The sequence below is a fragment of the Orcinus orca genome, chromosome 18 (genome assembly GCF_937001465.1).
Source record: "Orcinus orca chromosome 18, mOrcOrc1.1, whole genome shotgun sequence".
NCBI classification, from domain to species: Eukaryota; Metazoa; Chordata; class Mammalia; order Artiodactyla; family Delphinidae; genus Orcinus; species Orcinus orca.
In genome coordinates, this window is record NC_064576.1 from 77,672,646 (window position 1) to 77,698,472 (window position 25,827).

General features: G+C 46.3%; 1 protein-coding gene across 5 annotated transcripts in view; it reads left to right on the top strand.

The window, feature by feature from the left end:
• The window catches only part of CRYL1 (crystallin lambda 1), a 73,939-nt gene that overhangs the window by 30,542 nt on the left and 17,570 nt on the right, over window positions 1-25,827 (top strand). For all 5 annotated transcript variants that reach the window (XR_004478098.2, XM_033409403.2, XM_004281798.4 and 2 more), the window contains 2 exons: window positions 19,372-19,533; window positions 23,090-23,284. Coding sequence is in view for 4 of the 5 variants with exons in the window: in XM_033409403.2 (XP_033265294.1) it covers window positions 19,372-19,533; window positions 23,090-23,284 (357 nt within the window). In the remaining variant the exon portion in view is untranslated. The remainder of the gene's footprint in view (window positions 1-19,371; window positions 19,534-23,089; window positions 23,285-25,827) is intronic.

Sequence of the window (25,827 nt, forward strand, 5' to 3'; positions counted from 1 at the left end):
CTTTCTCTAGTTGCAGCGAGCGGGGGCTACTCTTCGTTGCGGTGCACGGGCTTCTCATTGCGGTGGCTTCTCTTGTTGCGGAGCACAGGCTCTAGGCACGTGGGCTTCAGTAGTTGTGGCACACTGGCTCAGTAGTTGTGGCTTGTGGGCTCAGTAGTTGTGGCGCACGGGCTTAGTTGCTCCGCGGCATGTGGGATCTTCCCAGACCAGGGCTCGAATCTGTGTCCCCTGCATTGGCAGGCAGATTCTTAACCACTGCGCCACCAGGGAAGCCCCTGTACCCCGATATTTTTATTAACTGTCTACTGTCTCCCTCACCTCTAAATAGGGAATCCCCTTCTTCAGAGATTAAGAGATGGAAACTGATGTCTTTTATGAAGAGCGTTGAGAGTACAACTGAATTACCCTGTGACTTAGATCCAATTAACCAGAGAGTACGTTTTGGGTACTTTCCTGAGACGTTATTCCTGAAATGTTAGAATAGGTGAGAGTCATTGTTCTAAAAATGAGTTATCTTGAGTCCTGCCACCTCACAAATTACCTGTTTCTGTTTTTCGCTTTCTTTTGATCCTTACAGAATTTTGCGAAACTTTATATTGTGTTTCCCCACCCCCACCTGAACCGAGGGTCTCGTTCTACGTTCCATTCCTGCTTCTGGGATAGAGACTGTGTTACTGTCAGGTCGGCGGTGCGGGTGCTGGGCATTGGGCTTGGTCCCCTGGCTGTGTGGCCCCCATCCCGTGAGGTCACAAGAGCCGTCAGCACAGAGGCCCCGGGCGGTACCAACGGCTGAATCTGGCCACATACAGTTTAAAAACAAAATGTTTTGAATGGCTCACTGATGTTTGAAAGTCAGGATACTTTCACATACGGCGTAGTTTTCTAGTGGCTCTTCAGAACCTGATCATCCGGCAACTGTGAGACTGTTCTCGTTGCACCCTGTGCTTCCTTGTAATTTATTTTTTATTTAAAAAAATTTTTTTAATTTAATTTTTATTTAAAAATTTTTTAAAAAAATTTTGGCTGTGCCAGGTCTTAGTCGCGGCGCAGGATCTTTGTTGCAGCACGTGAGATCTTTAGTTGTGGCACACGAGCTCTTAGTTGTGGCATGCATGTGGGATCTAGTTCCCTGGCCAGGGATCAAACCCAGGCCCCCTGCGTTGGGAGTGCGGAGTCTCACCTACTGGACCACCAGGGAGATCCCCCAGTGCTTCCTTAATCCTAGACCCCAGGTCATTTTCATGGTTTTGCACTGTTTTCCTTAGAATGGAGAGGAAAGTGAAGTATCTCTTATATCCGTGTCTCAGGAAAACAGAAACTAGATTGGAGACGAAGGATTTCCCACCACGTGGCTTAGCTCACGTGCTCCCTGTCTGAGCTGGGGGGACCCCTGTGTGGTTCGCTCCCTCCCGCCCCCCATCCCTGCAGGCCCAGGTCTCACCCCCAGATCCTGACATCCTGACCGTCCTGATGGCACGAAGAGGCACAGAGTGAGTCCAGAGACAGGTTCCAGCTTCCAGGCGCTCCTGCCCCTCCCCCTCCCTCCCCTCCCCTCCCCTGCCTGACGCCCCTCTCCTGGACCCTCCTTTCCCCAGCGACCAAGACCCACGCTGCCCGCACCTGGGGACTGGGGACTGGGGAGCGTTCCAGTACCGTCAGCCCCTCCTCCGCGCCATCCAGCCCGATCATGAAGGAGGCACGTTTTTCTTATATTCATGTGAGTGGCTAGGGTGTGCGATTAAGCATTGACCTTCTGTCCTGTATGGCAGGTGTACCATCAGACACACACACGTGCGCGCGCACACGCGCGCGCACACACACACACACGCACACACACACACACACACACACACACGGCCTTTGACGCACATCACCTTATTTTCTCATCAGAAGTATTTACCAGTCTCTCCCTGTGCAGAGTCCTGAGTTCCGTTTCCCTGATCGCTTGAGAGGTTGGATACTTGAGCTGCTCCCCCTTCCCTCTTCCTTGGTTTTCTGGTGAAGTAACTGTCATACTCTTTGCCCATTTAAACAAAATACTGTAACTTTTCTTTACTGATTTGTAGCAATTATTTAAAAACCTTAGGTACAATATCCTTTATTTTAATATTTAATCAGTTTCCAGGCTGTGTTGCTTGGTTTATGCTGTCTGTTTAGGAACATACTTTTTTTTTTTTTTTTTTTTTTTGCCGTACGCGGGCCTCTCACCGTTGTGGCCTCTCCCGTTGCAGAGCACAGGCTCCGGACGCGCAGGCTCAGCGGCCATGGCCCACGGGCCCAGCCGCTCCGCAGCATGTGGGATCTTCCCAGACCGGGGCACGAACCCGTGTCCCCTGCATTGGCAGGTGGACTCTCAACCACTGCACCACCAGGGAAGCCCCATTTTCTTCTTGAGTTAAACTAAGCACCGTGTGTCTTAACAAACTTCTGCTACAATGGGTAGAAAGTTGCAGAGCGTGAACCAATTTGTGCAGTGATCTGACTTTTCAGGGAAAATGCTGGGAAAAAACACAGGTGCCAATAAATGATTACCTCCTGGAGGTGGAGTTTTGTGAGGTTTGTCTTTTTCCTTGGTCATATTTTCTAAATTTTCAGCAATGAACATGTATTACTTGTGTGATAATAAAACACACGGATTCTCTGGCAGGTTCATTGGGGGCACCTGAGGGTGTAGTGGTCAAGACCCGGCCCTGGGAGAACGACAGACATGGGTTCAGGTCCCGATGCTGTTTCTTCCTAGTTACACGAGCTTTGGCAAGTTCTCAGCTCTGCGCAAATCAGCTCTCACATTTCTAAAACATGTGTAATACATGAAGATGATTATTCTGAGAATTAAATGAAAAGGTATACCAAGTGCTTACCACGTACCAGGTGCGGATTGAAATGCTCAGGAAATACCAGAGTTTCTTTTTATTTAAAAATTAAAAAAAACTTTTGGCTGCATTGGGTCTTCATTGCTGCGCGTGGGCTTTCTCTAGTTGTGGCGAGCAGGGGCTACTCTTCATTGCAGTGTGCGGGCTTCTCACTGTTGTGGCCTCTCTTGTCGCGGAGCACGGGCTCCGGGCGCACAGGCTTCAGTAGTTGTGGCTCGCAGGCTCTAGAGCGCAGGCTCAGTAGTTGTGGCGCACGGGCTTTGTTGCTCCACGGCATGTGGGATCTTCCCGGACCCAGGGCTCGAACCCGTGTCCCCTGCAATGGCAGGCGGATTCTTAACCACTGCGCCACCAAGTCCCTGAAGTGGCTCTTGAGAGATTTGCACTGTGAGTGTTGGTTGTAACTGTTGGCGGAATGGATGCTGTTGCTACTTTGTTAGCAGGTGTCCCTGGGCCCAGAACCGCCCAGCCCGTGTGGCTGCTGCAGGCCCCGTGTGGCTGGAGCACTTGAAACAGTGCTGGTCAAACTGACACAGGTGTAAAATCCACACTGGATTTCAAAGACTTGCTGAGGAAAAAAGAAAAGGATGTAAAATATCTCGATAATTTTTAGTGCCAATTATATGCTGAAATGACAATATCTGGGTATATTCAGTTAAGTAAAATAGGTTGGTGAAACTAAGTTCACCGATTTCTTTTTGCTTTCTTAATGTGGCTACTAGAAGACTGAGAATTGCGTACATGACTCATGTCGTTTTTCCGTTGGGCGGCTGGTCTGGAGCATAAGCCTGCCTGGCCCTGAACTGGATCACTTGTCTTGGTCCCTGCTGCTCCCCTGGGCAGGGCCTGCCCTCTTGGTTACTGTTTAAAGGGAAATAACCACTCGTTTTACTTACCTTTGCACATCTGACCAAGCCTCTGCCTCGACTGTGCTTCTGCTGGCGCGTTTGTTTCCAAACCTCGGGGAATATGTTTGAGTGAATTATCTGTGAACGTGCTGTGTGACACTATATTGACGATGCTGTTGATTGTAAGACATCTTCCAACGTGAGAACCATTAAGGAAAAAAAAATGCAGATTAGAAGATGACACAGCATTAGCTAACCCTTGACCTATGTGGTGCTTTGAGTTTCTTCCTCTAGTTTATTTGCAGATGAATGAATCAAAATATTCTGTAACTTTTTGAAAAGACCTTTAGCATTATTGACTCGGCGTCCAGGAAGTTGAAGAGTCCGGCTTCGGAGGGGGACTGCCTCACCCAGCTTCTCAGTGCCTCGGCCTCGCCCTCTGTAAAGTGAGGTGGTGGCGGAACCTACAGCTGCTCCGTTGTCATGAGACCTGCATGAGCGTCTGTGAATTAAAGCAGCGCCTCTTGTGTCAGCACCTGAGCAGCGCCCGGCACGGAGCAAAGCCCGGCAAAGAGGGACCATCCTGCAGTCCTTGTGTGTGTGTGTGGGTGAATCCCCACTTACAGGGACCCAAACTCACCAAGGTTACACAGGTAGTGAGCGCCAGGTCAGGATTTATCTTCTCGTATCAGACTGAATTTCGGAGCTAGAAGCGAACGTAAGGTCTCTGGCTCAGTTTAGTGCCACAGGCTCTAGCGATGTGTCTCCCACCATGATCCAAGAATTGGATGCGTGTTGCATTTCATGTGAACTCGCTTCCGCATCAGCTGTCCTCACAGAGTTAGAGAGACCAGCTTAGGTGGGCCGGGAAACTGACGTCCTTCCAACAGGAACAGGTGGCACTCAGCCCCAGGAAGGGCACCTAGAGTGGCCCAGACCTTCTGATTTTTCACATTAACCAAGCAAGTGAGAAGTTGGAATTTTTATTTCTGATTTTTAAATCTTGGCTCAGATTTTCTTAATCACATTGTGGTTATGTGTGACCTCTGGTTACAATCTGGTCTAAGTGTTAATTCTGATTGACGTTAACATTCCCTTCCAGAACCTTCATGAGTATTTTCTTCCTGATCACTTTTGTTTTACTTCCTTCAGAGACGTTTCTCTGGGGCTGGCGGATACGTATGTAACACAGTTGTTTCGACAGTGACTTAAGGAGTGTTAGACTTTTTTTTTTTTTTAAATATTTATTTATTTATTTATTTGGCTGTGCCGGGTCTTAGTTATGGCGTGCGGAATTCTTAGTTGCAGTGTATGGACTCCTAGCTGTGGGATGCACGTGGCATCTGGTTCCCTGACCAGAGATCGAACCCGGACCCCCTGCATTGGGAGCGGGGAGTCTTAACCACTGGACCACCAGGGAAGTCTCTGTGTTAGAGTTTTATATCCAGTCTTTATTACAAAAAAACATTTTAGGTAGGAGGAGGTCTAGGAAAGACATCTCTCCTTAACGTAGACGTAAAAATCCTTGACAGAACTAATAAGAACCTGCTGTATATAAAAAAATAAATAAAATAAAATTCTAAAATTCCAAAAAAAAATCCTTAACAGAATGTTAGCAAATCAAATCTAAAAAAAATACAAAGAGAATTATATATCATGACCAAGTGGGATTTATCCCAGGTATGCAAGGCTGGTTCAGTACTTGAAAATAAATTAATGTAATCCATTACAATGCACTGCTACCATTTTTGCTTTGGGTGTTCACTTATATTTTAGAGCAACTGAAAACAAAACATTGATTTTACCTTTGTTTACCCATTTCCAGTGTTCTTCATTTCTTTGTATAAATCCAGTTTTCTGTCTGGTTACTTTTTTCCTTCTGCCTGCAGACTTTCCTTTAAAATTTGTTCCTATTCATAGATTCACAGGTTGGCTGGGAATGAATTCCCTACATTGTTGTTCTTCTCAGAAAAGTTTTTGTTTCTTCATTTCTGAAAATATTTCTGAAATATTTTTACTGGCTATAGCATTCTGAGTTAACGGGTTTTTTTCTTTCAGCACTTAAAAATATCACCCCATGACTTTCCATCTTCTATGATCTCTCACAAAAAGTCTTGCAACTCTTTTTTTTTTTTTTGCGGTACACAGGCCTCTCACTGTTGTGGCTTCTCCCGTTGCGGAGCACAGGCTCCGGACGCACAGGCTCAGCGGCCATGGCTCACGGGCCCAGCCGCTCCGCGGCATGTGGGATCTTCCCGGACCGGGGCACGAACCCGTGTCCCCTGCATCGGCAGGCGGACTCTCAACCACTGCGCCACCAGGGAAGCCCCTCTTGCAACTCTTCATTTTGTTTCTGTATATATTAAGTGACTTTTTCTCTGACTGCCTTCAGTATTTCTCTGCCTTCCATATTCAGCAATTTGAATATAATATACCTAGATGTGTGTGGATTCGGGGGTAAAGAGGGGTACTTACCCAGCATTGTGTTGTCTGAGCTTCTTGCCTGTGTGATTTGGGACTTTCATTAGTTCCGGAATGTTCTTATGATTTCTTTGAATGTTTTCTTCTGCCCCATTCCCTGTCTGTAGAAACTTCGGGATTTCAGTTACGCATATGTTAGATCATTTGATATTTTTCCTGCAGGTCTTGCATGTTTTATATGCGCTTCTCTGTCGTTTTGCTCTTTGTTTTTCACTTTGGATGATCTCCTTTGACTGATCTTTAAGTTCACTGATTCTTTCCCAACTGTGTTGAGTCTACTGATAAGTCAGTCGGAGGCAACCTTCATCTTTGTTCCTTTGTTTTTCATTTTTAGCATATCTGATATTCTCTTCTAGTTTCTATTTCTCTGCTAAAATTACCCGTATGATATTGTCCACAATTTCCCTTTAGAGCCTTTAGTGTATTAATCATTTAAAATTCGACGTCAGATTATACCACCATCTGAATCATATCTGAGTCTGATTCTAATGATCACTTTGTCTCCTGGGTGTGCACTTTTTTGTAGCCTCACAATTTTTTGTTTTGGAAAGTCAGACATCCTGAGTAGGACGGCAGATCTATGCCTGGGATTTGGCCTTTCCTCCTGTGAGGCTTTTGTGTTTTTTTTTACATCTTTATTGGAGTATAATTGCTTTACAATGGTGTGTTCGTTTCTGCTTTATAACAAAGTGAATCAGTTATACATATACATATGTCACCATATCTCCTCCCTCTTGTGTCTCCCTCCCTCTCACCCTCCCTATCCCACCACTCCAGGCAGTCACAAAGCACCGAGCTGATCTCCCTGTGCTATGCGGCTGCTTCCCACTAGCTATCTACCTTACGTTTGGTCGTGTATATATGTCCATGCCACTCTCTCGCTTTGTCACAGCTTACCCTTCCCCCGCCCCACATCCTCAAGTCCATTCTCTAGTAGGTCTGTGTCTTTATTCCTGTCTTACCCCTAGGTTCTTCATGACATTTTTTTTTTCTTAAATTCCATATATATGTGTTAGCATACGGTATTTGTTTTTCTCTTTCTGACTTACTTCACTCTGTATGACAGACTCTAGGTCCATCCACCTCATTACAAACAGGCTTTTATTGTGAGGATTTGAGCTAATCTAGTCAGGAGTTGGGCAAGCTTTAAGGTTTTTAAATTGCTATAGTCACCCTTGGCGCTTACAGGTTTCAAATTCCTTTAGCAATACCTTGTGTTTAAGATGAGGACTGCTGGCCAGAGGGCTTTTCCCTCAGTATCGTCAAGTCTTCCCTTTGCACTGCCCTCGGAGAGGATCTCTTTCCATGTTCCTGCCCTGTCCCTTCCCAGAAGTATTCTTCTGTTACTCGTTACTTAATCCTTGCTAGCCTGGGGAAGGGTCTTTCCTCGGGGCTCTGATAAGCCTTAGTTTCAGGCAGGCACTGTGTCCCTGGGGCTTGGGGATGGGAGGTGGGGTGGAGGGGAGAGATAAGGGGGCACCTAGCATGCATTCCTTTTCCTCCCCCAGGGATAAGGGTTTTTATTTCAGTTCCCTTCCCCCACCTACAGTGGGTTTTCAGTAATGGTAGGTTTTTTGTGCTTTTGTCTCCAGTCATTTCAGTGAACTAAGATGTATTTGTGTCACGTATTGAATGAGTCAGATGTTGAACCACAATTGTTCTCGATTATTCCCTTAGAGTTTTCTTGTTGACATTTGGACTTTGAGAACTTTATATCTGAGACTGGTCCTAAGTATTGGAAAATTAGTGGGCCTCCTTGTGTCCTTGCCGGGGTGTCTGTCTGCGCTGGGAGTAACATCGTCAATCTGCTCTCAGCACCAGAAGCTGTTATAACATGAACAGAAAATTTCAGCCACAGGTTACTCTTTTTGGCATATATGTAGACTTACAAGAAATGATTGCTAAAAATTTAAACACTAAATTATAAAATGGTTTTGCCACAAGAGAAGGACTTCTTTTTAGTACTTAGCAAGCAATATTTTAATATTTTAAAATATTTAATATTTTAATATCACAGGAGTACCAAGGAATTTCCCTGACACTGTTGTTGGATTAAACAATGGGCAGGTGTGTGGGCGTTATTCACCAGGCCAGCTGAGCCTGCCTTTGAGCTGGCCTTAGAGGTCTTTAGCCAGGACCTTGCTTCAGTTAACGTAGTGGCGCGACACACAAAGCTGTGCTCCACTGCCGAAGCCACACACGGTGTACAGGGTTAGATGTTTCTGTGGCACAGGTGGCTGCGGAAGATGAGGGCAAGCCCCCCGCGCAGCGCTCTGACTGCCCTCACGTCCTTGCATCTGCACGCAGAGGGGGTCTTGCTTGATGAAGAGGTGGTCTCCTCAGTGAGCAGAAAGGGAGAACTAGCCAGGTCAGCGAATCAGCTGATGACCAGTGGGTAACAGAGCTGCAGACAGCTTCTCCTTGGTTCTTGGTTCTTTTTTTTTTTTTAAATATTATCAGTATTCAATTTAATATTAATTTTCTTAATCTTCAATATTAATATTCTTATTATTCAATTAAGAATAATAAAAATAACAGTGTTGTGTTACCTTCCATCATTTCTTCTGTAATGTGCTTCCTTTGTTTATGTAAATTACTCCTCGGTTCTTAAAATAGAGCTCATCCCCTTTTAATTTAAGGCTCTGACTCAGGGCTTCAGAAGTTTCTGTTTTGTTTTTTAAATCAGGAAGGATTGCAGTTTTGTTAATCCAGAGGCTCTGAGGAAATGCACACCTGTTGGTGGGGTATGTGTTCTCATCAGCTGTTTTGCCAGACGAGTAAACCATTGGGGGTGTTGGTGCTTGTGCAACCCTTTAAGGTCTGCAGTGGGGAGGGGGCTTTTCCTTTCTTAGACAAGAGGTATAGGACTGATATAGAATTTTAATGTATTCTTAAAGTCATCCTTGGGCCAACACTCTTTATCGTGAGACTCGTTACCTTTTTTTCTTTTCAGTGCACATGGGAAAAGAGACCAGAAAACACTTTTTCTTGGTTACATGGGGACCTGGCTGCGGGGAGATGATTCCCCATGGGTCTTGTGTTTCTGCACATCCTGTGAGCAGAGGCACCGACTGCCCTTTCATTCTAGACTAGCTTTTCACAGATGCTCGAATAACTCACAGCCTTGGAAGACAGGGAGAGTGTCTCCCTCTAGAGTAAAGGGCCACTTTGCCGTCTCCCCCTGGGGCATAGGTCGGTCAACTTGCTTGTAGTCAGTCGTAAAGGATTTATGTTCCCTAAGCTGTGACACAAACCCAGAATCCACTTGGGTCCCTTTGCATCACCCCTGTGGGACTTGAGGGCGATGTGAACATGAAGCTCGTGCTGCCCGATATCCTGTCAGTAACAGTCTTTTGTCTCTGACCAAAGAGTCTTGTGTCTTCTAAGAGCATCTGTGAAACTGTGGCAGGTTAACTTGTTAGCCTGCAAACAGCAAAAATCTCAGACTCTTTATACTTCCTGACACCGTCCTTAAACATTGCCCTGCCTTAAAATTAATATCAAAAACTTGAAAAATAGAGGAAAAAAAATCACTTTTAATGCCATCACTCTAAGATTATAATCTTAATAATATTTTATGTACATCTTTCCAAATACATATTTCAATATAATTTTAATCTTACTGTAATACAAAATCATATCCTGCTTTCAATAATCAACACTCTTCTGCGTATAAAGTAGTTCATAGTAATTGTAGACATTAGAAAACTTGAAAAATGCCTATTGCCCGGCGATGGGGTCCCTATCACTATTTTCTGAATTTCCTTCCCATATTTTATGTATATTTATTATAAAGTTATAAGAAAGAATATTACACTCTTTATTCACCTAGCATCACGTCTGGTGTACTTTCCTATTTCATCAAATACTGAAGAATAGTCTTGCTTGCTTTAATGATTATAGCATTGCATTCTTTGGAGGTCCTTTTATCATAATCATTTTACAATAGTTTTTAAAATCAATTTTGGAAATTCATTATCTATTTCTATATTGCTTCTGCCTCTCTGTGTCTCTATTTCTTTGTACCCCGCCTCCCTTCTTCTGGGACTATACTTACCTGTATGTTAGAACTTTGCAGCATTTCCACATGCTTTCCTTGTGTTCTTTGCTGTACTTTCCATCCCTTTGTCTCTCAGTACTTCAGTCTGGGTGTTTTATCCTGACGTACCTTCCAAGCTATTATTTCTTTAGCTAAGTCTCACCTGCTTTTAAATGTATCTTTTAAAGTTTTTAATTGTATTTTTCAGTTGACTTTCCATTTGATTCTTTGTATAGCTTCTAGTTATATGGTAAAATTATTTAATATCTCTTAGTTCCTTAAACGTTACTTACAGCTGTTCTCATGTCTGCTAGCAGGACTCTCTGGCTGTCCTGTGGGTCTGTTTCTAAAGCCTGTGTTCTCTCTTGGCTTCCAGTCCAGGCTCCTCCGTCTAGTTTGTTTGTGAGACATTGTTATGAAAAGCTAAGGCTCTGCTTGAGGCTCTTTTCCTGCAGAGGAGCGTCCCTGGAAGAAAGCCAGGCTGGGGGCACATGTCCCTAATTTAGTCGTGGATTGTGATGAATTGAGGCGTGTGAAGGCTGGTCCCTGCTACTCCCAGGGTACAGCCCTCGAGGGTCCGAGCTACGAGTCCTGGCAGTTACAGCCTTGGGAGCTGATTTTCCCTCATCGCTGCAAAAAGCTGCAAAAAGCTCTGCTTATCTCTGCAGGCATTTTGTCTGTGCTTCTGCAAAACACAGGTACCTTGAGGATGAAGGTGGAGTCAAGTGTTAGGCTCGTAGCTCTGCTTCCCCTTTGACCTGAGCCTTGGCCCCGCGGTTCCTCAATGCTTTGGTTGCTTCCCAGTAACTTCAAACTGATTTTTAAAATAATACATTTTCAGCTTTCTAAAAGTTGTTCTCAGCAGGAGGGCTTGTCCAAGCAATCCAGCCCACCGTGGCCAAAGTGGAACAGTCTCCACAGCTCAGTTGTTGCTCATCCCCTGCTGTGCAGTGCTGGCCCTGGGGTGTGGTGGTAAATGAGACCTTTTGGAGGCCAGATGGGAACATTTTAATGTTCCTTCTGTTATTATGTGTGTGTTTTTTCTCCAGTAATTCCACTTAAGAGCAGTTTGTGTACTACATTAGTATTCTGACTTTGACCGGATGGCACTGGGAGTGTCTGTCTGTCCTCAAGGCAAGTGGACAGGCATGGCCCGCTGGTGTGGTGCCTTTGTGTCGTTCTCCTTGCTTTTTTTTTTTCTTCGTTACGCGGGCCTCTCACTGCTGTGGCCTCTCCCGTTGTGGAGCACAGGCTCCGGACGCGCAGGCTCAGCGGCCATGGCTCACGGGCCCAGCCGCTCCGCGGCACGTGGGATCTTCCCGGACCGGGGCATGAACCCGTGTTCCCTGCATCGGCAGGCGGACTCTCAACCACTGCGCCACCAGGGAAGCCCTCTGCTTGCTTTTTTGTTACAGCACGTTGCCTGCTCTCTTATGGCTACATGCATCTATGTTCCCCACCAGCACTTCTTGAAAAGCAAGGACTGCATCTTCTTCTCTTTCTTGGCCAAGTTCCTTGCATAGACTAGTTCCTCAGTAGAGTTGTGTTTAAATGCACATGTTAAAGCTAATGTTTCGTGACTTGTCAGTCAATTTCAGACTTCCATCTACCCAAGGTCACCTCAGTGGGTCTACTTTTGCAAGATTCCCAAATATTTCTAGACCAGTACACAACCACATACACCACGAGAGGCTTCGGTGGGACGTGGCGCAGTGTTCTGCTTTATACTGGGCGTGAGGCGGAAGTCATTGCATTAGATGCAGGCGAGAGACTTTTCTTCTATTAAAAAATGCCAGAGGTCATGCTTACAATGGAGAACTATCTGTGGGATTAGCAGCGTGGCTAGTAGCTGAATAAATGGGGGGAACGCCAGCAGGTAGTGTAGGGGTCATGCTTACGGGGCCCATCCACTGCACGTGTCCCACAGCTCCAGGAACAGCTAGTACTGCCCCATGGGCTGCACAAAGGCAGGAAATGTCCTGTGTTTGCTCTTCAGCCCACTTTAGACATTTCCTCTAAAGTAATGTGAGGCTAGAGGGCAGTAAATACGCATCCACTGAAGTTGTATTAAATTGATTACCACGTTACAGAACTTGTCATTCATTACTTCGTTAATTGATTCAACAGACGTCTACCGACTGCTCTTGGAGCTGGGGATATAGCAATAAACGAAAAATAAGAATTCCTGCTCTCATGGAGGTTTCATCTTTGAATCCTGTTTTCCAGTATATTTTTAAAACTGATGTTTTTAAAAATATAACCATTTTTAAAGTGACAGTTCAAAAGATGGGCAGTGTTCTCCTAATACTTTTATTTTCTCCTACATGTGAGGCAGCTTTTCTGAATGTAGGAATATACAACTGCTCCTCCCCAGTCTTGGAGTTTGCACCATGTTTATTTGTATCCCAGTACACCCGGCTGCGGTCAGATGGTTACTGGAGGAAACGGCTTTACTGCATCTTTAAGTATATAGCAGGTGTTTAGGAAAAATTTGTTGCTTACTGTTAGACCCCATTGCTGATTATAAATATTTTTTATCCCATAAATCTGATGTTTTAGAAACATTTTACAAGATAATGAGGCTTACTCAGGTAAACCTAGTGCTCTTGTAGGCAGGGGACTGGAATTATGATGCTGCTTTTCTGTAGATCATTAGATTAATAGATTGTTAGGGTTCTTCTTTCTATACTGGCAAGTTAATATATCAGCTGGCGCTAGAGAAGGGGACCAGATTAGATGAAGCATCCGTGTGACGATGGTCTGAGAAGGAGAAATAAATGTGAGTCGACTTTCCAGGTCGGTGATTGAAGCTGTGGGCCTGCGTAAGGTTTCCTAGGTGAGTGGCGGCCTGGGGTTGAGCGTGGAGACCTGTGCCCAGTGACTGGGCAGAGATGCTTCTCCAGAGGTTCACCGTGTTACCAGTCTTTATGGGACGAATTTGGGTATTGATTTCTGTTCTTATCTTTATTATAGTCTTTCTATTTTCTTTCGATTTATTCTGTTCTATTTCTGATTTCCTAAACTGGATTTTGGACTTACTTCTCAGAGCTGTTTTAGCTGAACTTACATACTTTGATGTGCAACATTTTATTGCTGCTCAATGCTAAGTATATTTGAATTTCCATTAGGATTTCATTTTGACCCATGAACTATCTGGAAGTTAATTTTCAATTTTCCAAGTCTATTGGGTAATGTCTTGTTTGTGATTTCTGTCTTAAAGACGTTGTAATTAGAGAAAATGGCTCATGTGATATGAGTCCTTTGGATTACCGAAGCCTGCGTTGTAATTTAGTACGTTGGCACCGTTGATAAATGTTCTGTGTGTTTGGAAAGGATGTGTATTTTCTGCAGTTGGCTGCAAGGCTGTCCATGTCCAGTAGATCAAGCTTGTTACTTGTGTTTATTTCTCCCATGTGCTCCCTGAATTTTTGAATGCTTTTCCATAATAATTGAGAGAGGGGTATGGAACTATCACCGCATATGGTAGGTCTGTCCGATTCTCCTTGATGACCTGTCAACTTTTGCCTTTCTGTATGGCATTCTGGGTCCTTTCCTGGCCTCTGTTTTGTTCCTTAATTTTCCCTTCAGCTGTGTTTATCCTGTTGCTTAACTTACTCAGTAACTTTATTTTTAATTCCAATTTCTAGATATTATACTATATATCTAGATCATCCTGGTCTTTCCGGGTTTGATTCCTTTCTTGTACTTTTAATTCATTTAAACGTACTTATTTTACTAGGCTCTCCTATTTTTCAGTTATGCGGGGTTCTGTCCTTTGCTCTGTCCGGGTGGTCTCGCGTGTTTACAGTTTTCGGTGGTTCGTTTTCTTCAGTGGGGTCTTTACTTGTGAATCCGAGGAAAGGTGAGGCCTCTTCAGCAGGTGTGCCTCCAGGGTCTTCTTGAGTGTGTGTCTCCTGGTAGTATCATCACCAGCCTGGGAGAGATTTTTATGTAACTTTCTCAGCTTGTGAGTGTCCAGACCACATGTGTAGTATAATTTTGAACCCCAAACCTGGGTGAAATTCAGGCTCATGAATATGAATTCACATATTTGTTTTCCTCTCCCTCCACCCTGTGACCTTCCCAGCTGGAGCCCAGATCAAGACAAGCTCCCTGTCTTCTCCCTCAGCAGATGGGCTGTTTTTGGTTTAAACTAGTTGACCAGTTCCTGAAAATATAGCCTTTTGAGGGTCTCGGCTGTATCACAGGGGCCCTGACTGCAGCTCCCTGAATCCTATGGCCTCTGGTTCGGCTCTTCCTGAGGTCATTTGAACGTTCTCCCTCCCCTGAAGGTCACAGATCCCTCTACATTCCTCCTTACATTCCCGAGAGGTCAGCCGTCGGTTAGAAGGGTGGCTGCTTTTATGTGGAGTGATCCAGTTTGTGGAGGGAGGACTTTTAGGCCTCCTGGTCCATCACATGACTGGAAGCAGGCGTCTCCCTCAGTTTACGGGAGAAGCTTTTATTAGCATACATACTCTTCTTTTTTAAGTTTTAAAATATTTAGCGTGAATTTGCCTATGTACCTTTGTTTTCAGGGTTATGTACCTTTTCTTGTGTTAACAGTTGTTGCGCTGCCAGTTGGAGGAATCTGAAGAGGGCCTATTTTTAGCTAAATTCTATTGTAGGCCACAGGTCAGTTTTCAGTAAACACACACACAAACCCATAAACAGACGCATATATACATTTATATCAACTATCTTTCTAAATTCACCTGTTGTCTTTTCTGACTGGGAGGTGAGATATCAGGACTGCAGGATGGAGGCAAGCCCAGGGCCTCGGTGTTGGGTGGCCTGGTACTGCGGGTGATGGAAGCAGTGAGCCCACCCTACTTTCCCGGACACTTCATGGTTTGGGATGGAGAGACTCACATTTAAGGACCAGAGGTGAGAGGTCATGGCTCTGTTACAGCATCTGGCAAGAAGCACGTGGCTTGGTGGCTTTCTGAATGTTTAGCAGGACAGGACGGGCAATCGTAATGCCGCAGTGATTCGTGTATGACCCCACGAGCTTATACTCACTTTATTTAGAAATGCTGTGAAACTATATGCTAATTGCAGGTTTATGGGGAATATTTTAAATTATAATATTTTCATGTCAAGCATTTTAACTTAATTGTAAATAAATGATTTCATAAAAGGTACAAAAAAAATCATTGGAATGAGGATGGAAATAGACATCGCGTTAGGACAGCAGCTGATGCTGTGCCCTCTGCCTGGCCTCCGTTCCCTGTGGTTACGTGAGGAAGGGCTCCTGTTTAAAGCGAACCAGTCATCCTGGTCATACTCACACCTAATCCCCAGGAAGTCACATTCCTCAGTACAGCCCATACTGGGTTTTGCTTTGGAAAGGTCTCTCCTGATTGGGTATGATTTGTTCTAGATTATTGTGGAACTCTGTTTAGGACTTATAATATGCTTTAAAAAAACTTTTATTTTTATTTATTTATTTATTTTGCGGTACGCGGGCCTCTCACTGTTGTGGCCTCTCCCACTGCGGAGCACAGGCTCCGGACACGCAGGCTCAGCAGTCATGGCTCACGGGCCCAGCCGCTCCGCGGCATGTGGGATCCTCCCGGACCGGGGCACGAACCCGTGTCCCCCGCATCGGCAGGCGGACTCTCAACCACTGCGCCACCAGGGAAGCCCTTTATTTTGATTTTTTAGGAAAGATATGAGCCTCTGGTTAGGACACAGTGCTGTGTATTGCCTGTGATATTGCCAACTTGTACTTTTCCTTTGTTTTTCTTTAACACATGCTATTTCTGCTAGAGCGAGAAGGTTTGTCTTTTTTTTCCTTGGTAATCGTGACATGCACCTCTTGAGAAGACTAGTCATAGCAGTCTATTGATGTGATGGATTTTAGAGATTGTGCTCTTGCAAGAAATACTGAAAAGAAATTGGTGATGATTAAACAGGTTGAAGCAAGAGATTTAATTAGTGCTAAGAGACAGAACTTACAGTAGATCATGTCCATCTTCAAGTTGAGAATGAATTCCCTCTGCCATGATTACAATAGGATTTTAGTTCAAATTTCCTTTCTTCCCATGTCTTTCCTGATAAAATTGGCTAATAGAACTTCTTTGCATGTAAAATACCTTAAGTACCAAAGTCTTCTAATTTAGTTTTTCTTTCTTTCTGGAAAGAACATTGAAGACTGCTTCCAGATATTTCGCATTAGCAAAGTAGATTTTCTAGCAACAGGATGCCTATCTAAAATGCCTGAATTGACTTTAAAAAATCAACTAAATTTCATTTTCCCCATGAAAGTATTTGTTTTGGAAAACGCATACAGTTGCACAGCATGTGGGTAAAAACTTCAGCGTTGAGCTCTCGTCCAGCGCCTCCTTTGCCTGGGGCTCATCCAGTCCACTGACTCGTGGCCATGCCCCTTTTCCAGAACAGGCCTGCTGGGTCGGGTGCTGTCATTGGTGACTTTCACTGATAATAAAACACTAAAGTATATACATCATTTACTTTAAAATTTCAAGTAAATGGGGGAGAACAAAGAGTTAGACCTATAATACCATCATTCAGTTTCTTCCTTTCAAGAATGGAAGGGCAAAGGGGTGTTTAAACGTAACCCCACCTTTTAAGTATCTGAACCCCCCTTTTAAGTATCTTTTAAGTCACGCGTAAGCTCCCTTTGAGGCGCCATTAATAGCTGTGATGCTTGGAAGGTTCCTTAGTGCTTTCCTTGTCCCCAGAGTTTTGTTTGTCAGAACCTGAGCTTGTGGTTGTGCGTGAGAATATCACTTATTATGGGCTGCATCTCTCTCCCACCTCAAAACAAACGAAACACAAACAAATCGTTGCTTTGAAAATGCTGTCAGAGTTTAATTAAGCCAAGTCCAGCTAATTACCTTCAGCAGTGAGAGAAGTTTCACTCTGACACTTCCCATCTGGTGGCTTTCCCTAGACAGGCCCTGGAAAGACACCATGAGCCCGCCCGGGGATTCGCACCCGGCCGCACTGCTGAGGTCAGGAGAGAGCGAGGTGTGTGTCTCTCGCTGTTTGCTGTCCTTCCCTGCTTCCCTCCCAGCCATCTGTGGGAACCCAGCGACTGCAGCCGCTCTCAGCTTTGTGATCCACCCAAGTGATGACGGTCCTGCGTAACAGTTTGCAGGCCCCCTTCCTCAGGCAAGCCATGAGTAACAGCAAGGAGATGAGCTCAAGGCTTGACAGGGACAGAGGCGTAACCCTGGCCCAGTACATGGGACACAACTGGGTCACTATTAACAACAACAGCAATCAAACTTCAAGCAGATGCGCCGTTAAAGCCCTTACATAATTGTAGCAGGTTTGGGTTTCCTCTGGTTCAAGTGTTCTTGCCTCTTTGATAATCAAATGATCTGAAGAAAGGCATAGAATTTCAAGGGAGAATCTGCAGGACAGGCTCACAATGAGGCCATTCACGGGACTCTTTTATTAGCTTACACTGTATCTGCATCACGTTTAGCCCCTGGCTTTCCTACAAGGCTCCATTTAAACTTAACCCAACTTGCAGACTTAACTGATCCAGGAATTACTCAATACAACCAACCAGCTACTGTAGCTTTTCCCCTCTGATAAGGGGATTTAACACAATGGGCTTCACAGTTCTTAAATGACTCCGTTTTTTTCCCCCTGTCTTTGAGATGTGGTGCTTGTGTGACCTTTTGTTCTGAATAAAATTCCACATGGTTTGATTATATTTTTTAAAAGTACCAGCAGACACAGGATTGACTTCTTACCCTTAGAGGAGAACGTTTAAAATCTTGTAGATGGTCTAGAAATGGAATTCATGTCGTAATATTTACACAGCTAATCTCACTATATTAGATATTAACTCTTAGATATTATTAAACTTGAAAATATTTTATTTTTGAGGGGTGGTTCTGATAAAATTACTGGAGTGCTTGTGCATTACACTTTGACTTTTGTACACCTCCGGTTATCTGCTGGTGTCTGTGCCGTTTCTGCTACCACAGTGCGGATAGACTCACCTGGGCACACTCGGCCAGTATGTGGAGGGGAAGCGGCCGGGGAGCCTGACCTCGGAGTGGGAGACCTTTGAGGATGGATTTGGTAGCAAACCACTGAGAGCACTGTCGGCCCCCGCTTTGGATCACACCTCAGAGTAGTGGGTCTCAAACTTTAGAGAACGAAAGTCATCAGAAGGTTGGATAAAAATGCAGATGCCTCGATTCCACGCGCCAGGGGTCTGAATCAGTAGGTCTGGGATGAGGGCCTGAGAATTTGCATCTTTAGCAAGCACCCGTTGATTCTGTTATCTGACCCCACTGAGAACCATTCCCCCCGATTCACCAGGGATTGGGAGCTCAGGGACCCTCCTGGGGAGGCGTGACCCTGGTGGGATTTCCCCAGGGGGTGGCAGGCGGGAAGGTTGCTCTGGAATGTCCAGCCAGTATCCTCTTCTGTTCCGCCTCCTTCCACAGCAGGGCGGCACCCGCCGTGAGCACCGCGTTCCCAGGGACCTGCGTCACCCGTGGGCCTGTGCTTAGGTGTCCGAGAACGTCTCCTCACCCCCAACCCCTTCTGTACGTCGTCAGAATTTCCGAGCAGTTGTTACCTGCGGTATTTAATCCGAATTTGCTTCTCTAGCCTCCCCCGTTACCGCCCTATTAAAGTAATTTTAGATTTTTAGAAACAAAGGTCTTTGTCAAAAGATTTCCAATTAGAAGCGGACTCTCAGGAAGCCTTTTGGGAGTTATGGATGTAACATGTTTGTTCATTTCATGAAGGTAAGATTCTTCCTTGAAGATAAGTTGATCTGGTGATCAGGACAAACAAGTGGTGATGACTGCTGTTGATATCCCAGCGCTTTGCCTGCAGTGCTGTCGTGTATTCTGTTTGTAGAACCCACCCGCAACGCGGTTGAAGGACTTTTTTATTATGAGAATTTTCAGTCCGACACACAACTAGAAAATACAGTTCCCGTATCTGCGTCACCTGGTTTCCAGAGTTACCAAGATTCGTCATACGTTTCGGCAGCATGTTTTCCCCCTGTTCCTAAATTTTGCTGGTCGTTTCTTAAGTGGTTCTTTTTGGAATGACTCAAACATGAAACGCTTTGCTTGGGGTCTAAGTGCGGTGATCCTGAGTAGTAACTGGAAGATGTCCTTTTCAGGAATGTGTTCCAGAAAACCTCGAGCTGAAGAAGCAGCTCTTTGCTCAGCTGGATGGAATCGTGGGTGACCAAGTTGTGCTGAGCAGCTCCAGCTCCTGCCTCCTGCCCACCAGGCTGTTCTCTGGCTTGGTACACGTGAAGCAGTGCCTCGTGGCGCATCCTGTGAGTATGTTGGGCCTGGAGATGCAGTGAGTCTCACCTGGCTTTCCGGGAGCAACGTGTTTGGATGAATCTGCTAGTGGTTTGTAACTGCTTTACTGAGATATAAGTCACATATCACACAATTCAACTCGTACATTTCAGTGGGTTTTAGTACATGTAGAGAGTTGTACAACATCAGTGTCTTACAAAGAATTTTATCCAAAAATCCCTTGAACTGTGTATCTTGTCCCTCACGCACTGTGGGAGAGAATGATCAATTCTTACAGACTTTCTCCTTAAGTAACTCACCGTCTAGCTGAGGGGAGAGACTGCTCATCAGATCATCCCAGTGCCAAGGAAAGGTGCCACGTTAATGAAAAGTCTAGACCACATGGGATTCTGCAGGTGGGTCACCTGTACTGTGTGGTTTCCTGAACTTAGCTCAGAGTAGGGTCACTTGTGCTGATGTGCAGGGTCCGGGTCCCCCCGCCCCGAGATTCCGGTGCAGCAGCTCTGACTTAAACCCTCCTTTTTGTGGTCCCTTCCACCAGACGTTGCCATGACTGCGCCAACGCACTCACCGGGCGTGCGCTGCGAGGCGTGTTGGACCATGAGCTCCAAGTTGGCACGTGGGCACTCAATCTTTTTGCGATTAACGTGTTAATGTCAGGAAAGGGGAATCAGAGTGGGGATTCAGGGGTCATTCGGTGGACGTTTGAGTACCGAGTGGAGGTCAGTGTGACCTTGGAGACCTGGGACAGCCTGCTAGGACAGAGACGCCACTAACTTAGCTCAAGCCCACCCCGGGCCAAGAACGAGCATGGGCCTCGTAGAATTGCCAGGAGACCAGCTTGACTGCAAGAGCAGGAGAAAGGTGGACGGCTTGGTAATACTTGGGTCATGGAGAATCGAGAGAGTTACTCTGAAGAATGAGAACTGGCAGCTCCTGCATGGAACTTGGGGCAGAATTCCCAGCACGAGTGGCCAGGGCCTAGGGAGGTGAGGGGTCCTCGAGTGGGGAGCAGGGAAATTCCTCTTTCTGAGCAAGAGGAGGTTAGAGGAGGAGATGAAGACCCAGGGGAGTCATAGATGCCTGCTGCGTCTTCCGTGCTGCTCAGAGGGACAGCCTGGGAGGCATAGATGCCTGCTGCGTCTTCCGTGCTGCTCAGAGGGACAGCCTGGACCACCGTTTACGTGACTGAATGGTCTGGATGTCCTCACACTGAAGTTTAATGGAAGGTGTAAAAGAATGGTTATAAGATAAGGAGACTTAGACCCAAAGCACAGAGAAGAAAACCAAGCATTTAGTTACCACTCCATACAGGTGAAAACAGCACCAGAGAGACCTTAAATGAAGCATCCAAATACCAAGTCCCATGAAGCATGTCATGTCCTGCTTCCGTGACATATGTGTGTCCATAAAAAGCCTCTTAGACACCGTGATTGTTACTTGGTTGCTTCAATAAAAGGTGCAGGCCTCTTAGTCAGGAGCTTCCGTTTCTAACAAGTGTTTTTACTTCTAAGTCAGTTTAAAAAACAACTGAATCAAATTGTTCAGAAAACATCCCCTAAGTCCTCTGACAGGAGTTTTACTCCATCTCTCTCTTTTTTTAAAAAACTTTATTTTATTTATTTATTTTTGGCTGCGTTGGGTCTTCGTTGCTGCGCGCGGGCTTTCTCTAGTTGCGGCGAGTGGGGGCCGCTCTTCGTTGCGGTGCGAGGGCTTCTCATTGTGGTGGCTTCTCTTGTTGCGGAGCACGGGCTCTAGGCGCGTGGGCTTCAGTAGTTGTGGCACATGGGCTCAGTCGTTGTGGCTCGTGGGCTCTAGGCCTGTGGGCTCAGTAGTTGTCGCGCACGGGCTTAGTTGCTCCGCGGCATGTGGGACCTTCCCAGACCAGGGCTCGAACCCGTGTCCCCTGCACTGGCAGACGGATTCTTAACTACTGCGCCACCAGGGAAGTCCCCACATCCCTGCTTTATAGTAAAGAGAAGTTCACCGAGGAGAGACATGCTTCCAGTTCTTATCATTCTGATCTTAAAAAGGCTAGAGGTTAAACCTTTTTTCAAGAATTCAGTGATGATAGGCAGGAGACAAGTGATTCAACTAAGGCATTGATTTGTAATTTATTTGAACTAGATGCTATCCTCGCTTGCTTTCTAGGAAGGCTGCGACAGGGTGACCAAGACAGGCTGGGAGCAGAAGAAACCTCTGGAGTGTGTGGACCAGCTGCCTCTCCAGCCAGTCCTAGGAGGAATAATTTCTTCTCTCTTCTGTAGAAGAAGTCCTTGTAAAGTGGTTGCTTCATGTAGTTACTTGGTAGATGTGAGATTCTACCAGTTTTCACCCCAACATGGAGGGAAGACAATTTACAGTCAAGCCTCATTCGGGGAACAGTTTCGTGTGCATCTGCTTAGTGGTGAGGCTGATCAGCAGCCTTTAATCAAACAGCCTTTTCCTTTTTCTGTTTTTGTTTTTTGGCCATGCCCGGCGGCATGTTGGATCTTAGTTCCCCGACCAGGGATCGAACCCGTGCCCCGTGCCCCGTGCAGTGGGAGCGCGCAGCCTTAACCACTGGACCGCCAGGGAAGTCCCTCAAACAGCCTTTTCTTTAGATGTAGGAGAATTTTCCTTGAGAATCTTCAAGAGTGGTTTCTCAAAGGAAACCAAGAACACCAGAGCTGGGTGGGCAAGCATTTCCGCTGTGGACAGACTCTTCCTGTCTTAGCATCCATCACGATGTTGAGGCTGAAGAGAGCTTCTGATGTTGTGTGACTTCTGGGTAAGGTATGATTGCGGAAGCAGATGTTTGAGGCTCGACATGGAGAAGTTAAGGAAATGCCAACGTTAGGGAAGATACTGCCAATCCAATCATTTTTTTTAAATTAATTAATTTATTTATTTTTGGCTGTGTTGGGTCGTCGTTTCTGTGTGAGGGCTTTCTCTAGTTGCGGCGAGCAGGGGCCACTCTTCATCGCGGTGTGCGGGCCTCTCACTGTTGTGGCCTCTCCCGTTGCGGAGCACAGGCTCCGGACGCGCAGGCTCAGTAGTTGTGGCTCACGGGCCTAGTTGCTCCGCGGCATGTGGGATCTTCCCAGACCAGGGCTCGAACCCGTGTCCCCTGCATTGGCAGGCAGATTCTCAACCACTGCGCCACCAGGGAAGCCCTCCACTAATTTTTAACACTGACACAGTAGACCGGCAATGACTGTTGTGGAAAGAGGATGGCTGGGGGCAGGGTAGGTAGAAGCTTACGAGGTCAAGACGGCTGGGAGCAGAGAAATCCCGAGGGAGGTCAGGGGTTTGGAGGTAAGCGGTAAATGTACGGGACGGCAGTTTGCACGCTCCGATGTGAACCTCAGTGTTGGCTATGATTCATGCAGTTCTGTGCTCACGTTCTTTCGTTTCCTCCCTGCTCTGTGCATTACTTCATTTCTCGAGTTTCTTGTCACTGATGCTGAATCTCGAGGGGCCCCGTCCGCCCTGCTGCTGACCCTTCGGAACAGTGAGCCAGCCCTGCCGGAATGACGCCCAGACGCCAGTGCCGTCTTCCTGACTCTCTCTGCTCTCTCTCCTAAGGTAAATCCACCCTACTACGTCCCGTTGGTGGAGCTGGTCCCACACCCAGAGACGGCCCCTGCGACGGTGGACAGAACCTATGCCCTGATGCGGAAGATCGGACAGTCCCCGGTCAGACTCAGGAAGGAGGTGGACGGCTTCGCTCTGAATCGTCTCCAGTATGCCATCATCAGCGAGGCCTGGAGGCTCGTGGAGGTGTGTGCGCCGCCCCCTGTCCTGGCAGCTGAGCAGAGGAGGCAGGAGCCTCTGGGCACGCCATGCGGGTGGGAGAATCAGACACTTGCTCTGTTCGGAGACCAAGGGCAAGCTCTTCCTCTCTGTGTCTCAGAGGTTCCCCTGTACGGTAGGTCACTTGACATTCGGATGTGGTGATGGGCTCCTCTTCCTGCCCTTTCCTGTCGTTACCACGTAATTATCTCTGTGACATGCTGCATTTTCCCACTATCTCAGATTCTGCTCCCCCCACTCCCAGTATTATAATTTTTCAGGAGGAAAAATAAATTATATTTTGAGTAAACTTGTATCCTCTAAAGGAACCCAGTTTATTTCAAGAGCTTGAAGAAGAAACAGTGGATGACTTTTTTTTTTAATTTGGGTCTTCGTTTCTGTGCGAGGGCTTTCTCTAGTTGCAGCGAGCGGGGGCCGCTTCTCATCGCGGTGCGCGGGCCTCTCACTGTCGTGGCCTCTCTTGTCGCGGAGCACAGGCTCCAGATGCACAGGCTCAGTAGTTGTGGCTCACGGGCCTAGTTGCTCCGCGGCATGTGGGATCTTCCCAGACCAGGGCTCGAACCCGTGTCCCCTGCATTAGCAGGCAGATTCTCAACCACTGCACCACCAGGGAAGCCCTGGATGACTTTTAAACTTGTTAGTAGCATGCTTGTCTCACATATAGACAAGAGATTATTTATATATATATAAATTTACATAATCTCTATTTACATACGTGTAAATTTATATACATATATGTTTAACATCATCCTTGAATTAAAAGATTTTAGATGTGACTTTAAAAATTGCCTGACCACACGCGCTCCCACCTGCATTTGTGTGAGGGGCCTGGTCCCTGGCAGGGAGATGTCAGGGCAGCTCCACACCTGGGAGTGGTCCAGGCTCTGCCGGTCTGTGCTCCATCCCTCACTTTCTGATGCTTCCCCAGCTTCTGAACTGGTCAGTAGCGTGCTCTGCCCACACCTGTCCTGCTGAAACTCGGCAGAGTGAGCAAGGGTCTGTCCAGGTACGTGCGGCGAGAAGGGGGCTCGGGCTCAATCGTCTTCGCCTGGAATGGATTCACAGCCTCTAGTCTCGACTCCCGCGGATGCCTGGCGGTCCCAGCCTGAGACAGAACAGGGAAGCTGGCCTGGGGGCACCGGCTTTCAGCTTCCCAGTGCAGGATGCACGTGACCCTCCCACAGAACCCTGGCTGTGGCATTTGGTCACATCCCTGTTGGGTTCATCATCTGAGCTGACTGCTCACACTAGCTGCAGTTCTGTGTCCTCACTGTTTGAATCCAGTTAATGCTCCTACATCTTCAAGATGCAGTGTTGGGATTCCCACTATGAAGTTTTCAGCTTCAATTTCTCGGTGACTGTAAAATGTTTTGGAATGTCAATCAGTGGTAGAAGCACTGAAGTAAAAACAGCCCCTTGGAGATCTGTTTAAAATATTTCCACCAGGACTTCCCTGGCAGTGCAGTGGTAAAGAATCCACCTTCCAATGCAGGGGATGTGGGTTCGATCCCTGGTCGGGGAACTAAGATCCCACAGGCCACGGGGCAACTAAGCCCGGGTGCCACAGCTACTGAGCTCGCGCGCCTCAACGAGAGAGCCCACGTGACACAAACTACAGAGCCCACCGCGCTCTGGAGCCCGCGCGCCACAACTAGAGAGAAGCCCACACGCCACAACAGCAACAGAAGATCCCACATGATGCAGCTGAGACCCGACGCGGCCAAAACAATAAAGAAAATAAAATAAAAATATTTCCACTTGTCTAGAGTACGGGAACTTAATATACCGCAAGAAAAATTCACTATTACAGTGAAACGTTGCGGAGATTTTAGGGCAACTTTTATTTGTAAGATATCTTAGTGCCTGGAAGAGATAAAGAAAAGCCCTGCAGTTGAATTTTGCTTTCTGTCATCTAAACGAGGAACACCAACTCGAGGAAAACTTAAGAGTTGGGAAGTTTTCCTTCCTCTTCTGTTTTCTGGAAGAGATTGTAAAAGTTCTGTTAATTCTTCCTTAAATGTTTGGTCGAATTCTCCAATGAAACCACCTGGGCCTGGAGAATTCTTTTTTGGTCTTTAATTACAAATTCAGCAGCTTTAGTGGTTGTAGAACCATTCAGGCTGTCTGTTTCATCTTGGATGAGTTCTGGCGGTTTATGGTTTTGGAGAAATCGGCCCGTTTCTTCTGTCGCTGAACTTACGAGCGTGAAGTTGTCGGTGGTGCCTGTCGTGACATCCCTGGGTTCATTCCTGTTGTGGGTGATTCATGTCTGCTCTCTTTATCTTTGTCATGCTAGAGATTTATCAGTTTTGGTGCTTTCCTGAAGAGAAGGCTTTTTGTTTCATTGATTCCCTCCCCATGCCCCCCCACTGTGGTTTTCCTGTTTTCAGTCTCACTAACTCTGGAGGGAGGGTATCCCTTCATCCTTGCAACCAAGCAGGAGAGAGAAATTCTAGGAAAGACAGGGTGGGAGCGGTGTGTGTGCGTGCATGTGCGCGTGCATGTGCGTG